Genomic DNA, 18,393 nt, shown 5'->3' with positions numbered 1-18,393 from the left:
ACAATAACACTACAAACAGCCCAGAGATGAGATTCTGACATTTACTCAACATTACGGCTGTTTGCAGACACCCAAGAGTCAACTTCCATAGGAAATACCACTGGAGGCAAACCAATGGAAGCTTACCTGAGTTCTGCTTCCTAAATTTCTTTCTCCTCCCTCAAGCTTCTGCTTCACCCACTCTTCTCCACTACTCTACCTATATTGTCCTTAAAAGATTTGGGAAAATTTCACTTAATGTATGGATATTATCTTTTTAAACATTGGAGGATATCTGCCAAATATTTTTAGTTAAGTATAGTTGATGTAAGACTGTTCTTTTCAATATTAATTATTCATTTACTTCTCGAGGCCCCTCCAAGTTTGTGACATGAATGTTTACATATCTATGTTCTGTGGCAGAGAGATATCCTATTGTTTCATCCAATAGCTCTATCAAACAGCTGAAATATATGTTTAAAAGGAGTGTTACAGTTCTGACAATGCAGGTAGTTAGTAGTATCATGTTCTGCCTCTACCAGGCACTGTTCTAAGAGCTAGAAACATGACAGTAAACAAAGAGAATCCCTGCTCTTTAGAAATCAACATATAAGAAAATATATAATAATATGTAAGCAAATAAATAACACTTCTGATAAGAAAATGCTAAATAGGGTAATGCAACAGAGCCACTCAGTAACAGTGAGAGCTGCTTTAATGAGGGTGGTTAGGAGAGGTCTCTGTGTGGAGGTAACATTTGAGATCTGAATGATGAAAAGAAAGATCTGGTGAAAGAATGTTCCTAGCAGCATAAACAATGAGCATGGAAGTCCTGATATGGGCTCAGTGTGTTTAAGGGCAGGGTCAGTGTGGCTCGAGCACAGTGAATGAGAGAAATGGAAGATGAGATCATAAAGATATGCAAGGGCCGTGGTGAGGAGTCTGAGTTTTATTCTGGTAGCAAGGGAAAATCATTGGAGAATTTGAAGCAGCAAAGACATATTATCTGCTTTACTCTTTAGAGTAAGAGCATTCTGGCCACTTTGGGGAGAACAGACTGTAGGAGGGTAAGCCGACCAGTTTGGTCTGATGAGAGATGATAGTGTATGACCAGAGTTGTAGCAGGGGAGCTAGTGAGGAGTCAGATTCGGGCTATGTTCTGAAATAGAACCAATGGGCTTAGTGGTAGGTTGAATGTAGGTATGACAGAAAGAGTAGAATCGATTTCTTTCTGAGATTTCTGACTGAGACAGAGAAAGCTTGTGAGTGTACCGAATTGGGACTGGGTGAGAATCGGTAGCTCTGTTCTGGCATAAGTTTGAAACGGACATACAAATGGAGATATCACATAGACACACAAGTCTGGGTGGGAGACATACATTTAACAGTCATCAGCGTAAAGATGGTGTTTATGGGATCCAACAAAGGACACTGAGTAGGAGAGAAAGACCAGTGAGGTAAGAGAATAAATCCTAAGTGTTTCAGTGAGGGTGTGGTCAACTATATCAAATGCTGTGAGAGACTGAGGGAGATACTAGACTGACCTTTAATTTTGAAGCTAGAGGTCTCTTGTGACACTACTAAGGACTGTTTCTATAAAGTGGTGGAGAGAAGCCAGATTGGAGTGGGTTCAGGTGAGAAAATAGAGGCAGTGTGTGTACATATAAAACTTGCAGAAATTTTTGTGAAATTTTGTGAAAGGAAGCAAAGAAATAGAACTGTAGCTGGAAGGGAATGAAATGGACAGGCGATGGGAAGGTTTTTGTTTGTTTGAAGGTGATATTAAGGAAGGTCTGTAAGCCAAAAGAAATGATCCAGTAGAAGGGAATTGAATGATGCAGAGGGATGCAGAGAAAAAGGGTATTTGCAGGAGCAAAGTCCTCAAGAAGATGATTCCAGAGCACACATGGAGGAGTAGACCTTGAATATGAACAGGGACACTATCCATTGCAACTGAGAAGAATGCAGAATCACGTGGGCACATTTGGAGTTGCACTGGTAAAACAACAGTGGCACGATAAAATAATTTTTGTCTTATCGCATGCATGTTTTCTATGAGATATAAGGTGAAGTCATCAGGGCAGAATTAGAGCAGGCAAAGGATTTTAATAATCTGATGAGCAAGAAGGTGTGAAATAGCCCCTCCATTAACCAGAGAAGTGTGGTACAGTTGTTTGGCAGGGCTGACTATCTATTTCACATTTGTGGTAATGCAATTTAAGATCCTTCAGTCAGCCAGATTCTGTTATTTCCTCCAACAATATTGAGTGCTAGAGTATAGGTGCAGGTAATCAGAGAGTTAGGTTTATAAACAGAGTTGAAGTTTTGCCAGTGGGTACCACAAAGGGGCCGAGGATATGTATAAAGAGTGGTTGTAGCACTGGACCACTACATCTAAGCTGAGTAAGAAGTGAGATGACAGGACACGGATGAAAAGCCAGCAGGGACAAAGGATGAGGTTTTAGTGAGATTAGAGAGTTGTTTGAAAGGGAATACTGGAGTAAATGAGCTGAAAGGATAGGAGTGATAGCCGTCAAAAGTCTAGATTACGGAGGCAGTATAGGTATATGTTACGGGGGTATGACTTAGGATGGGTAGAGAGGGACTGGAAGAAGATATCATTGGAGCTGAAAAATATCAAGGTATGGGAGGGTCATTTGTGTCAGTTAAGGTTGCCAAGAATGACTAGAGAAGGAGCAAGAAGACTGTAAGCCAGGTGCTATGGTTATCAATGGAGGAGGTGGGGGGAGTGGCAGGGAGATCAGTAGATTGCCCACAGTAAGCTGGGGGTGCTGATGACTCTAAAGAAGCTGTTTTGTTTATTTGTTGTTTAATAGAAAAAAGGTTTTAAATCAGCAATGGAACATGAAGACATCTAACCTTCCTGTAGGATCTGAAGAACACAGGGTGTGGAAGAAAACCAGCCTTGTAGGGACTGCAGGGGGGACATTCTACCTGGGGAGTGGAAGAGAAAACCAGGTTTCAGTCAAGGTGAGAAATGAAGAGAAAAAAGATCGAGATAAAGCTTTTAAGCAAGTTTGCTAATAACAACGGATTATAGAGAGCACAGAGGGAGGTGTGGGAGGGCAGCCAAGGGTTGAAGATGGGGTTAGAGGAGGTAGTGGTTCTCAGTCCTAGCTGCGCAATAGAATCACCTGGGGAACTCTTAGAACACTGAGACTTGGGCCAGACCCCCTGAACCAGAATCTCCAGGGTCGGGCCAGGGTGCTGAAATGATACACAGGCAGAGTTGAGAACCACCAGATTAAGTGATATCTGAAACAGGATGGGGATAAATGGCTTAGTTTTCTGATGCTGAATGGGCGAAAGGAGTTGTGAGGCCTGATGGGTTGGTCCTGGAAGCATTGGTGGTGGGACAGTACTCTCAAGCACTGCTGTAGAAGCTGTAAATTGGTACAAGACTTCTAGAGGACCACGATTCTCCTTCTAGTTTATCCTGTCTCCTGGTTATTACCAGAGATGTGCACGCTGATGTAGGTGCAAGGTTGTCTGTTGCTGTATTATTAACACACCAAAAGTGGAAATGTCAAATATGCATTATGAAACTAGATAAATTATAACAAAATAAAATGCAACCATTAAACAACTTAGAATATGATGTACTGTCATGAAAAAGGCAGGATAAAAAAACATTATGTACAGCATGGTATCAAACTCAAATATTACTTTTTTACACACTAACAGATAACAGACTAGAAGAAAAAAAAAAAAGGTAGCGTTTATCTTTGACAAGTTCCAAGTATCAAAGGTGATTGTTTTTATACTTTTCAAATTTCTTGCACACATTCTATATTGAGGGAAGAAAAGACTTTTTTGTTTGTTTGGGGGATTGCTTATTTTAAAGAAAGGGGTTTATAAAACAGTCCCAATTCCCACTGTTTACTAGTGGAAATGGGTTTGTCTGACCTAATCTGCTTCTGGTGACAGGAGCATGACAGGGGCTTTGAAGTACAGTACTAAGAAAAATTATCCAAAACTTGGAAATGAAGCAAAAGACAGTACAACATATCCTTTCAAAGTCATACCAGGACATTGCTTAACATGCCTGCCAGGGACATTTCTTAATGTAGGGCAGTGGTTCTCAAAGTGTAATCCAAGGACCACTGGGGGTTCCCAAGACACTTTTGGAATCCTGTAAGATCCTCCATTTCCAGGGACGCCAGATTTTCTTCATATATTTCAACCAAAACAACATATTGCAATATATGAAGGCAGAAGCTGATAATGAGAATCCAGCTGTTTTCTGATAAGTCAATTAAGTGTTCCATTTGCAAAAGTGTAAAACAATGCCTTTCCTCAAAATATTTACATCTGAAATTACTTTTCATAAAAAATATTAACATATAATGGGCTTTTTAAAAATTAATAAATGTTTTAATTTCTAATAAGGTAAATATTGATAGACCATTTGGGGTCCTCAGTTTTTAAGAGTATAAAAGGCACCTGAGACCAAAAGTCTGACGCTCACTGATCTAGATATGTTTGACTTGGCTGTTTACTATGGAGGACTCAGATCACTCATTTCAAAACTCCCTTCCTGGTGGACTACATAACTCCTGCTCCTCCAATGCTGCTTTGAACTAGCTTTGCCACGTTAGTGGTTTCCTCATTAAGGAGATGAATAAATTTGATTTGTATAACAGTCATGTTTGATTTTTTGAAGATTATACTTTGATAGGAGGTATAAGCTCTGCTGATTTAAAGAGACATTCTACAATTTAGCCCTGAAGTTCTTCTCTCTGCATTCAAAGGTGGATGAAAGAACAAGGAACACTATGAAAAGTCTCATATCATTCCTAAACATTTCCCTAATGAAATGATTGCAATGATCAGCTGTGCCTAAAACTAGTTTGTTCCTCAAGGAAAGTATTTTAAAGGAGAGAACCAGTCCAAAGCTTGTGAAGCAGAGCAGCAGTTTTGAAAGAATGTCTAAGGTTAAGAATGCATCTGTATGGAGAAAGAAAAATAACTTATTTCACTCATACGTGGAAGATAATACACACACACACCTAGGTACAGGAACAGATTGGTGGTGACCAGAGGCGAAGGGGGATGGGGGAAGGGCGAAAGGAGTAAAGAGGGATATTTGAACGGTGAAGGATAGAAACTAGACTTTTGGTGGTGAACACAATGTAGTGTATACATAAGTTGAAATATAATGATGCACACCTGAAATTTCTGTTATAACCAAAGTTACCTCAATTTAAAAAAAAAAGGATGGGTCTGTAATTTGGGAAAGACAATATTCACTTTAATATGGAAGAGTATACTTTCAATCTATTGTCAACATCTGTCCTTCCCAACATAGGATCTACCTCCTTCCCTCCCAGGAAAACAACATAATACAAGAACATAATTTCAGCTCTGTGCAGAAAGCTTCCGTAGTCAGAAAGATATAAAAACAGCAGGAGAAATCCATAATCCTACTCTTCTTCTCTAATACTGGATCTTAAGCTTCGGCATGCATCAGAATTATCTGAGAGGCCTATTAGAAACATAGATTTAAATTCATTATACAGTGTGGGTGGGGCCCAGGAATGTGCATTTACAAGCACTCCAGGTGATTCTGATGAAAAAGTAAACAAAGCTGTACTTTGAGAAACTATCCTTAGACTATTAAAACTGCTACTTAACCGTTCTCTTCCATTTTTCTTTTTCTAAGAATCATTCATGTATCCTTAACATCTGAACGCCAAGTCCCTCTACATGGTCTGTAAGGCACCACACAATCAGACCCAGCTGTCTTCACAACTTCATCTCCCAACACTACATCCATTTCTGCCCTTCAACCACCCTACACTGGAGCTCAAACTGGACCACTGCTGCCTTCCTCCTTGATGTTGACCTCTCTTTCCCTCTTTTTGCCTTTGCCTGTGTAGGACTATTTAGTCTTCACAGCAACAGGGTGGGCAGTACACGGCTATTATCTGGACTCTAAAGCCAGTAGACCTGGCTTCCAATCCTGGAGTGCACTCCCTTTGGTAAACATGAAGGACGCCTGAGCTTCAGACGACTCCTCTATCGAAATGGAAGTAAAAATACTCACCCCAAGGTTATTGCACCAGCATTGGCAGTAGTTTAGATGCTAAATGTGTTAGTTTGGGGTTTTTGCCTCCTGTAAAACCTTTAATCCAACCAGGAAGGGTGGATTAAACTGCTTTCTCCTCTCTGATCTAAGTAACGTTAACATTCTTAAGAGATACGTGATGGCTGTAAGAACTCTTATCTCCTCACTACAGAGTCCTGTAAACCCAATTCTGGAAGAACTTATGAGCAAAAGAACTAATTAAGAAGCTGTATCAGATCAAATGGGTATACTCCAATTCTCAAGATAATCCAAATCCATAGGGTAGCCTACCCTCGCCCTACTCCAAAGTTATTTTACCAGATATTTTTTAATGATCATGTTCCTTAGCATTTTGAGGCCAGAGGGAGAAAATGCAACCACTGATAATTTAGGAGCCCACAATTGCCAAGTAACTACCTAGCTCACCCATAGTAGATGGTTTATATATATGAGTAAGAAAGGTGAGTGAAGGGGATAAAGCTTACTAGTCCTGCCCATGTTAAAAACTCGGAGCATTTACCACGCACAAAAATACCAGATAATGTGAAAGATTAAAAAACGCATAAAGTATGGTTTCTTTCCAAGGAGTCTAATCCAGTCAAGGAAAAGAACTTACTGATATTGCTTTTCTCCATAGACAAAATAGCGATGACCACCACTCTCCAAGATTCATCATGTTTATTCTCTTCAGGAAGCAGAGAGTGTAAAATTAAAAGTACGTATGATTTGGAAGATAAATGTATTTTCCACAAATATCATCCCCATAAAAGGAATTCAAAAGAATGTCAACCAGGATTTTGATATACATTGTCATCTCATCCTCCTGACAACTCCAAGAGGCAAATATTATCTCCATTTTACAGATGCAGAAGCTGAGGCTCAGCTATTAACATAAGCGCTTATCCAAGTTCACAAAGGTTGGAAGTGGTGACGCTGGAATCAAAGCTCCATTTTAACTCCAAGGTCCATCTCCTTTTCCTGAAACTGAAATTTAAGTATTCTTCCAGTTCTGGGTTACACAAGTTTTTAGATAGTATTCATGTTTTGTGACTGGCAAGTCCAAACTATGCTATTTTACACGACCTCTTTTTTCTTACTCTGTCAGTGGCTATAGATCCATTTACCTCCAGAATGACTTCGTTGTTTACCATATAAACTTATTTCTCAGAAAGTTAAAAAAAAATTCTTAAATAACAGTCCAAATGACCCCCTTCAAAAAAATAGTTATGGACAAGCTTCAGAAAGTAGTCATCGGACTATTGGCTAAATAGATGGAGCCTTAAGACAAGCAAAAGTGACAGCACAAATTTTCTATTCCTGTACCTGCTTCCCAAGCATTCTTCACATGTTATTATTTGATTTTCTCACCGATCCTATAGTAGGGGGAAAACTGTCGTAACATTAAGAAAACTGTTAGCAGCAATCCAAAGTCTAGTGTTCTCTCCTCAAAACCTCATCTACCCTCAGAATAATCAAAGCAACCATGTGAACATTAAAGAATTACTTAACAGCCTAGGAAAATGCCCATGTTCTGTGAAAAAAAAATCACATACAGGGGAATTCTATTTTTGTATAAAATAAAAATCAAGAGTATGTTTCAAGCATATAGACGTGTCAATAAGCACAGGAAAGATTTCAATAGCACACACACCAAATAATGTTTACCTCTAAGGTACACAATCAAAAGGACAGGAAAATTTTCACTTCTTGTTTCATGATTTTTTTTAAATGTAATATTATGGGTGATTTTCACCTTGTTTCAGTATTAACAAAATCTTTTCTCCACCTTTTAGTGCTTTTCAGAACGCAGCCGACACAGAGGTTTCATCTTGAGTTAGCGACATTACTCATCTGTCTCTCAAACTTCATACCGATTCAGACCTCTGGAGGTGTGTAGTAGTGTCCTGGGTTTGCAAGCCTGAGATACTTGAGACATCTTTTTTCATCAAGTGGTTTCCTACCTATCTCACAGGACTGTTGTGAGCGTGAAAAGTGCTAATACACGTCCAAGTGCTTCACTGAGCTATACAAAGGCTGTGATCCCCTCTCCTAAGCCATCTTATACATATCTATAGGTACCTTTGACCTGGTCAACTGCTAGCTTTGGCTCTGAAGAGCCTCAAAAGTCACAAACCTAAAAGAACATAATAGGAGTTGTACTGCACTGAAGTATGTCAACGGTAGATCAATTCCTCAGCCTAAACTCCAGCAAACTGCAATTCTGAAGGAGAGGAGAAATTCCTAGGATCTGACATAAGACTTAGGTAGAGAAGGTGGTAATTCTCTGTCCTGCTTGGGAAAACCCTAATTTAGCTTTGTTTGCCCAGCAGCCAACTGGAAGATTCCCCAAAGTTAAGTTCTATGACACAGGCTCCAGACCGAATCTAAGTAATACAGTCATTTGATTACTAAACCCAGTGAGATTAGTAAACTCTGGCCAAGTGAGAAGATGGCAGCCAGCTCTCCAAGCTGATTTTCATCATCACTCCACAACCAGGACACAAATGGAAAATCACTTAGGTGCACAGATTAATTCTGGTCAAAGTATGGGAAGTTCAGGTCATGATTAAGACTGCTGATGCCTAAAAGTATGTACAACACACCCAAGCAACCCACCCCAGCAGATAAGCAGCTAATCAAAAAGCCAATTCTCAAGTTAAAAGGCTAAGCAACTGCTTAAAAAGACTTTCTGAAAGGCCGTTTTGAATACTTATATAGACCACTAACAGCAACATCAGTGTTTTCTGAAAATTTATGGTATATTTTTAATAGGTTCTTAACCAAGTTATGACCAGAATTTTTATTTTAGTCGCATAATGAAACAATTTAACTAATACCAACAGCACTCCTACCTACAGCAAGGGTGAAATGCCAAGGCTGCCCAATTCTGGAAGTAAAATGACTACAGCAAGCCCAGCTCAGAGTTCTCTGAAAAAATAACACTCAAGAGTTAAATACTGCTATTCAATTCTACAAATACAATATGTTCGGTGAAGCAAGGATGATGAGGTTATCTTCATGAGAAATACATAAAGCATACTCAATAGAAGGGTCACAAATGATTGCCCCCTACACAAAAGTTAATTGTCTTAATTAGTAAATCATTTATCATTAAGTATTTCTTTAAAAAAAAACCTATCTTGTACTACAGATTACTAAAAAAACTATACCACAGAAAATACAGTAACACCAAAGTTATTTTAGTCAACAGTTTTGAGTTTGTCTTTAATCCCTTTTATTACTTCTTGCTTAACAATGTTCAGAGTCTTCCTGATGAAACCAAAGTGCTTTCCTGGAATCCTTCATAGAATATCTTCTTTGGGGAAAACTCACACTTCCCAACAAGAAATTCTAAGAAATCCAATGGTCTAGATTTCACAAGTCTTTCATTAAAAAAAAAAAAAAAAAAAAAAAAAAAAAATTAAGCTATGTGTCTTTAATTTCAGAAGAACTACTATTATACAACAAACTTTTTATTTTTTCATTCATAAAAACAGTCCACAGCATTCATAAAACAAGGTGGTAGAAGAAACAAAGAGACACACTTTTCAGGTGGATTCTTTATGTTTAAGAACAGATGAGTTGGTAGCAATTTAACACAGATGTAAACAAACACAATGCATATAAAAACAAGATTTGAAAGGGGGAAGGGGGACTATATCAACTAAAGTAAATTTAGAGCTTTCAGGCATGCAACTCAACATCTGAATTTTCTTCACTTAAAAACCAAACTAGGTGCTTTAATAGGTGTTCATAAAGAAAGCTACAAAAGTATTTCAAAAAATGTTAGCTTTACATATACCATAAAAAAAAAAAAAAAAAACACAGAGAGAGAGAGAAAAGAAATTAATAAATCCCCAGCTACACCTAGGCTGATCACAACAAATTTTTTCCTAACAGAGACAGACACAGAAAAATAACTTTTCACAGGCTTAGCTTCGAGGTACAATACCTTAGAGCCCACACTTGGGTGTTTCCTGCTCATGCTCTTTTCAGTATAAACAAATACGGTTTATGCAATGGAATACATACTTGAATTCCTTAAAAAAAAATCACAAGTTTCATTTTATATATACAAATTTTTAATTATGTACTGAAAATAAATTACAGGAAATAACTTTAAAATGCAACAGAAGACAAAGTCACGATAAACATTCCCATTGAATTCCCTTGGGGGGTGAGACTGCAGTGCTCAAGGAGATAAATATCACAAATATATCAAAATCTTCAAATTGTCTATGCATTCACACACTGACATGAGCCACAAACATTTCTTCACAGGGACTGTACTTATTAGCCTACCACAGAACCAGATTTTGCCATAAACTACAAAACTTTTAATACAAAATTGTATTTATATATTTATAATTCATATACATGCCCTATCTGTGATTTTAGAAAATAAAAGCTACACAATGTACAGACACTCTTAACTCATAGCTGTAGGCAACATTTTTGGATGGAATTTCTCCCCCAATAAAATTAATGGCATATTTTATGTACATGAAGGCTAAACTGCATAAAAACAGTTCAGTTTCCCAGATATGCATCTCCTTTTAGGGCAGATTTATAAATTGAAAAAGGCAAGACAAATGTACATCTCAGAATCACTTTCTTAGCTACGACAGTTGTCATGTAATTTCTGTGAAGTTTCTGATACATGCATTTATGTAATACTGGTATTGAAGGCAGTAAAGCAATATATACTTTTAATGTAGTGGCTCAATAAAGGCTTTATTGTCATTCCAATCTGATTCTTGATACAGTGATTCATAACTTCTCTAAAAATTAAAATTTCAATGGGACACTGTGTTAAAGAGACTCTAAATAGATTTCTTAAAATATTTCCCTGAAATATCCTTTTACATAAGACAAATTTCACTGACATTAGATTAAGTAAAAAGGAAAAAAAAAAGAATTAAACATGGCACAAATGTGCATGATAAAGTAACGCTCCTCAGCCAATCTCCATGTCTTAGGAGCCATGAACAGAATGCTTAAAACCAACAAACAATTTTCACACTCTGTGGCAGCCATCTGTGAAGCCAGTTATACTAAACTACTTCTACAGTTGATTGTAAACTTTGGTTTATTTTATTTGAGTTCTCATTGTACAGCAAGCATGAAAAAAGGGAGAGTGGAGTCCATGAGGAGATGAACTGTCAGTCTGTCTTTAATCTGGCATGATGAGACACCTGGTCAGTCAGGCCTGCTTTGATAGAGTTTGTTACAGACTGCCTTATGTTTTCCTCCATCAAATTATCACCCAAGGGCTTCAATACCTGTGGTATGAGAAATGTGCAAAACAAATAAAAACATGAGGTAAAAAAAGAGTTACATATAAAAATAGATATAAAAATTCAATTCAAAGCAATGAAGAAAATAACCAGGAATGTGGGAAATAAAAAGATGCTTCTCCCAAAAAAAGTTATGAGGCTACAAATAATGCAGTTAGACATTTTATAACGCAACAAAAATTACTTCCCTCCTATTCAAACCATTTACAATTCCTATGAGATGGATGTGCAATTCCATACCCTATATGCAGCATCAAATCTGGTATGTATACAGCATTTATGCAGACCGGCCCAGACGGTCCTGCTTACTGTCCTACATGTATAAGTGTGAACACTTCAGATAGAGAAAAAAGTTAAAAATACTGTCTAATTTTTCTTCTTGTTATTGTTGGATGACAGTCTCTGTCGCTGTGCTGATGAAAGAGCACGATGAACCATTCGACGTCTAGTAACTTCAAACAGTTTGGAAAACACCTAAAACATGGAGTTGATTGGTTAGGAGAATGACTCAGAGTGCCTTGAAGTTAAAGAGTTTAAGACTACAAGAATTTGAGACTTTGTAGGTTTCTCACCTTCCTGGGACTCCTCTGAAGCAAAAAAAAAGAGAAATGCAAAAAAATTTAGAAAAGGTTTGTTGACACAGCACAGATCTTCTCTGACTATCGCTCACCTTGCCTCAACTATACTGAAAATAATTTTACACTTTAGATTCTTCCATTTAATTGTTTTGTAATAATGGCACCTCTAAAATCCTAGAATCAATGCTGTATAGGAGATGACTGGTTTTCAAAAGAAGACATTGTACAATTATTGAAATTCATGTTGCAGAAAATTAGTAATGGTCCAAAATTTTAAAGTAGGGACTATTTTCTTAAAAAGTGAGGTTGTAAAAGCTTTTAATCCATCTTCTACTAGAAGATATCAAAGGCATACAAACAGCGAGGTTTTTTTGAGATAAAAGTTTAAATTTAACAAATATCCAAATACAAGGTTCCAAATCAGATCTGAATAGAGCATTTCTTTAAAAAATAAATACAAAATCCAAATTAATATAGTGGGTCACTTTATAAAATAATAATGACATTATTACAAGAAAAGTCAACATCTAATCAACTTTCTTCAAAAAACGGTTTACTTCTTCAGCCTTTGAATTTAAAGCCAAAACCAACATGGACCTACGTATCCTAGATCTTCAAATAAGCCCAATACTTCATCAGCCCAGAAATGGTATCTGAAAATGGCTATTATACTGTCCATCAGTAACTACTGTAGCTTTCATTCTGGTCCTTGACATGATGCTCAAGTATTTCCCAAAGATCATTTTAATGACAACATCCTTAAATGGTATTTTCTGAACACAAGCAATTCTAGCACACAGTTGGCCAACACAAAACATGGCTTTCCTTAGTAGATACTTGTCAGGTCCGACTTTGAATTCTGGTTTGAGGTAATAGATTATGATTTGAATTCTGGTTGAGGTAAACAATTACGATTAAGAGAAGTTGGTTTTCTGTGGAGCTTTGCTTTGTTCATTAGTATTTCCATAGCACAGAGGTCAAAGTTTCTTTGGTGTAAGAAATCCCTATAGGATTGTTCCTTGCAGTACATCAGTAAATAACCACTATCTTCATAGAAGGCAATGAAGAACTGAATACCATTCAATATTTTTCCTGGAGTATAAGTATGCATTGCTTCTTGCCATTATTATTAAGAAACTTCTTTTGCTTTCCTAAAGCATTGCACTTCCAAACTTCTTTTCCTTACCTTCATAACTTTCATTGACTGTATTTTCTTTTCTCCAAGAAAAAAATCCTTAGAGAGTCTGGCCCTGCCCATTGTCTAGTATAATCAAACCTATGACTAAGAATCTATCCAAAGGATATTACAAATTTAAGCCAACTAAAGCACACTATAATTATGACTTTAAAGAAAAGAAGAACTCTTCAATTCATACTTTATATAAAGATTATACATCCAAACAAAACATAAAACATCCTTTTGACATTCCTCATATAAAGGAAAAGTAGGTGTGCAAATAATGCGGGGGGTGGGGGGATCACAGGGAGGAGATTAGTCATGGAAAAAGCAAAAAATAGAAAGATAGATACCAACCTGTTCCCATAGTGTTTCAGCAATCTGATCAATCATTGTTCCAATTTCTCTGAACTCCCCAGAGTATTTAACATATGCCCAAGTACAAAGAGATGTCAGTGCTAACCCCATGACAAGGTTACACAAGACGGCTATAGAGTTTAGGCCAATGAAGCCAGTCAGTCCTGAGATTATATACATAGCAAACATGACCGCAAACAGTGTGGCAGGGGTGCGAGCAGCATAGAAGATATTTTTGCCATCATTGTGCTTTATAAAGTTTGCATAGGTTTCTTCAATTTCAGCCTCAAGCTGGTCCTGATAACGACGGCAGAATTCATCTCCACCCATTTTTTTTACTGAACGGAACTGTTTAATCGCCACTTCCTTGAGATCCAGGTGTTTTCGCTCCAGATCTGAGGGTGCGATGTAAGGCTTGTCCCCACCACATACCTGTAGAGAGGATTACAGTAGGAGAGATTACATGCTAGAAATAATTTACACTTGAAAGAAGTTCCTTGCTCACAGCTTTCACTCTCAAAAAGTCAAACCACCTACACAGTTCAGTTTGAAACTTGCTCATAACATCTCATATATAATCTATTTATTTCTTATATGTTTAACTGACTCAGGCAAATAAATTTTCCAAACATGACTAATACCAGTAAAGACAAAAAAAAAAAAATTACACTGTAATCTGTCCCTGACCTCACTTGACCCACGAATACACCGTAAGAGTACAAAAGACTGCTGGCAAGACAGTGGGTAAAAGATAACACATAAAAAAGGTACTTTAATGTTCAAGTTAGCAAGCTTAGCATAGAAATTGCTATTGGCCTTAAGCTAACGTTACTTACATCAGAAGCTACTAATAGCAGCACTCTGAATCATATGTCAGAAAATATTTCAGTACAGTTTATGTAATAACTTACCACCTGTATCTTGTACTCTAACCATGCAAATTATTTTCTTAGTTTATTTCCAGCAGAGATGATAAAAGGGAATTAGGGAATGATGTAACATAACAATACATAAGGAGCAAAAATTAGTGCAATTATTTTAAATATAAAAATCTTCTACCTCACTCTATGTCAAATTTAAATTTCAGTTACAAACCTGTTCCATACTTTTGCAATAGATCTCTCTTGCTCCTGCTACTGCAGCAAGATTATTAGCTTCAGCTGTTGCCTAAAAAATAAAATGTACCATTTTTATGCAAAAAATACCTGATGACTCTATAAATTCTCATTAACACAATGAACTACATACAATGAACAAGTCTGAAAATGAACCACAGAAAATATCGTCAACTTCCAGTTTTCCTTTCCAATGGAAGGGAACACCAGAATAAAGGATATAATTGCTTCTAATAGGACTGCCTGCCTGATGCTGCTTTGCTTAGGTCTGTTAAAATGGGTTTGTAGAAAATACCATATGCTCAGGAAATTACAGAGAATTAAAAAGATACACCCTAAAATATGTCAAGTCTCCAGATATAAAGAATCAAGAATTATTCATATGGTTCTCTCTCTCATAATCGGTATTAGACAAGAGACATTTTTAAATCCACAAAACTGCTTACTGTGTGAGTTTCATGAGAAAACACTGTTTAATCCACTATAAGACTGAGAAATTGCCCGAAGTAGCAAATCTTACACAATATGAACTAGGTTAAATAACACTGTCCCAAAAGAACACATTTAAAAAAAGAAAAGAAAAAAGAAAAACCTATATTCACTAGAAGCAGCTCTAAACCATTAATACCAAGAGAAAATAAGCCTTATTTCAAACAACATTCATTGTCAAAGACTCAGAGAACAGAAGAAGCTTGGTTCAGAGAGGCCCATATTAAGCTATCTTCTGCAACAGAAATTTTCCTACACTTTTCAAGCAACTGAAAAGAAGGTACCAAGGACTCATTTCTGGCAGCTTATATGTGTGCAAGGTCAGCACTCTGTAGTTACAAAAAACATCACATAAACAGAAAAACTTCAGGACCCATGACATGTGTTACCTTAAATATCTAAAATTTATTTGCATGCAAAGAAGCACTACCCCATTTCCAGGATTTATCTCTAAAGCAAAGATTTTTTCTCCTTCATAAACAAATATATGTACAACGCACACACTACCTGAAGCATGGACTTTGGATGTGGAAGTTCTTCTCCTTGATAAATTTTAATGTAAGCCTAAAAATACAGAAGACTCATTATACTGGTAGGTTATGCAATTTGGCTCTATATCCCCAAAGAAAGAAAAATCATTAAATATAAAATGACTCACATTATTAAAAGGAAAGTCTAGGCTTTAAAAATCATACACTCTCATTCCAACAAAGTTAACTTTATTTTCAACATTATTAAATGCATATGTTGCTAAATAATATCCTAGAGAAATGTTTCTAAACATAATTCCGTCTTGCATAAAAGTTGTATCTCATATTTAAAAGTTATATATAAGGGGCCGGCCCAGTGGCGCAAGTGGTTAAGTGCGCATGCTCCACTGCGGCGGCCCGGGGTTCGCCAGTTCGGATCCCAGGCGCGCACCGATGCACTGCTTGGCAAGCCATGCTGTGGTGGCGTCCCATATAAAGTGGAGGAAGATGGGCATGGATGTTAGCCCAGGGCCAGTCTTCCTCAGCAAAAAGGAGGAGGATTGGCAGATGTTAGCACAGGGCTGATCTCCTCACAAAAAAAAAAAAAAAAAGTTATATATAAAATGCCATCCACTTTATGAAAAGAAATCCATAATTCTTCCCTACTGCTAATGTTTCAAATAAATAAGTTAGCAAACATTTTAACTCAGTGTTTTACTTTGACTAGCTTAAATTCAGTTCAAGAAAAAAAACTACCTAATTTGTGGGTTAAGAGTAAGAAGGAAAGATGGGAGTTTTCAGTTAAGTCCATATAGGAATCTTTCATGTCAACTTTCTACTGACTCTAATTCATAACTAAACAAAGACAGTAATAAAGTGATCAAGTGGCCATTAAATGACCGAAAATACACTCTTAGTTAAATGTATTTTCCCTTCCACATCTCTATAAATATACGAATAAATACACCCCTCTACAATGGTCTTGCTCTGGCAAGCAAGCTATAAAAACTAGAGAAGAGCAGAGAAAAAAAATCTATGAATAATTTACTTGAGCTCAGAAACGAGTTTTGATATTTTCAGCACTTATCAAGTCCTCAGAAATCTGAAAGAAGGCTTTTGTGAGAATTCAAGATGCAGAATTATGCTCCCAATATTATCATTCACAAATGATGGTATTACAATAATATCATGAATGATTCTTCTCTCTATATCAGAGCTGGAGAAAAAGTAGGATAATTCTGTATATAAATAAAATTACTGTCTAGAAGATACAAGTTGTCTGCTACAATCTTAAATACCCTTAAATATGGATACACCCAATTCAAGCCAGAAAAATAAATTTTACTTTAAAATAAAGGTAAGAAATTTCTTGTACATAAAGATGAGTTTTAAGTCAGCTATAGTTCTAACTTAGACAAAATCATTTAATGTAAGAGTTTTCCTACCTTAAAGTATTCTACAAGATCTCTACAAGTGACTTTAGATCCACTTATCTCTTTTTCTACCAAATTTTCAGGGGCAAGCAGTAATGGAACCAGATTTCGAAGCTCTCGTTTAAAATCTTCATCAATATCTAGTGGACATAAAATTAGGCAACATATGAGTCCAAAAAAAAAAAAGGTAAAGCAGTCCCCATTGTAAGAGTTCATAAAATTCTGTTTCATGAAATAAGAGTACACAGTATCCATTACTTAAAGAGATTCATTTTAAAAAACGCATCCAAATACGTCATATCTCCTAGGAAAAAATATAATCCCCCCTACTCTACTACCCCATTTCCCTCATCCCCCAATGACTCTTTCAGTTCAAATAATAAATAAAACAAATTGTGAACTACCAAAGCAAATTCCACATTAAGTATTAACTATCCTTTTCAAAAGGCAAACAATTCATGAAATTATATTAAATTTTACTACTAGATTTTGTTTTTCCAGCCATACTATAAAAGTTTTATCAATCCTCAAGTCTTTTGCCATCATGCTCAAAATAATTCTACAACATACGCAAAAAATTATACTATCACCCCTGAAACAAAGAGACTTAAATTTGATTATATCAACACAATATATTGGTAAAGCTTTTTAGCAGATTGCAATCAGAGGAAAAACTGAAATGTTCTCAGCTTCAGAATTTTTAGGACATCAGTGCTGAGCAACAGACCACATTATAAAATATGTTAATCCATATGCTAGTGTTTGCAACAAACCAATGAAAAGCTAGAAAGACTACACAGAGCATTACAATCACATCATTAACAATGCATCAAAATGTCCTCCAGGATAAGACAGAAAATTTAAGGAACCATGTATTTTTTAAAAACTTTCAGCCTCTAAAAAATAAGTTCTGATTTTAGCAAGAATGAGAATTCCCACCTTTCAATCTCCCATCAAAACTAGGATTAGTTGCAACTTTAAGACCAGGATGTGGCAAAAGGAAGCAACCAAGATTTGAGAAACAATTATGAATGTGCTTCCTTACATTCTGTAGCTCTTCATGTTGATTTTGTTTTACCTGAAGGCAGAAGGAGACAGGATGAAGGTGCAAACAGGAGAAAAAAAAAGTTTTTAAAGAAAACACACACATAATCACATGCATGCACACTTAATTCAGATGCTACTCCACATGGGTGTTTTTTGACAACATAAAATTTTTTACTAAAGACCCATTTCTGACCACTTTGGCAAAACCCCACTTTGCCTTAAACCAGAATAGATGTTTTTTTCCCATGTTACCTGCCAAGGATATGAAAAAATACAAATAATAATTAATCATAATATTGAACACCAGAATACCAAGTTGTGGTTGTGATTTACAAACCAGTAAATAAATTAAGAATTTGCCTT

At 36.5% G+C, this 18,393-nt stretch overlaps 1 protein-coding gene across 6 annotated transcripts in view; it reads right to left on the bottom strand.

Moving 5' to 3' along the window:
• Positions 1-9,522: 9,522 nt before the first annotated feature.
• ATL2 (atlastin GTPase 2) overlaps positions 9,523-18,393 on the bottom strand; it is a 66,963-nt gene continuing 58,092 nt past the window's right edge. For 4 of the 6 annotated variants that reach the window (XM_004418129.3, XM_087436876.1, XM_014781044.2 and 1 more), the window contains 6 exons: positions 17,923-18,061; positions 16,996-17,123; positions 15,588-15,644; positions 14,572-14,643; positions 13,477-13,908; positions 9,523-11,349 (listed from right to left, as the gene is read on the bottom strand). In XM_004418129.3, coding sequence (XP_004418186.1) covers positions 11,230-11,349; positions 13,477-13,908; positions 14,572-14,643; positions 15,588-15,644; positions 16,996-17,123; positions 17,923-18,061 — 948 coding nt within the window. In that variant the 3' untranslated portion in view covers positions 9,523-11,229. The other 2 variants (XM_004418130.3, XM_087436877.1) reach the window with 1 other exon arrangement.

This window comes from Ceratotherium simum, chromosome 11, assembly GCF_057802395.1.
Source record: "Ceratotherium simum simum isolate JZ-2026a chromosome 11, ASM5780239v1, whole genome shotgun sequence".
NCBI lineage: Eukaryota > Metazoa > Chordata > Mammalia > Perissodactyla > Rhinocerotidae > Ceratotherium > Ceratotherium simum.
This window is presented reverse-complemented; position numbering and strand designations above follow the sequence as displayed.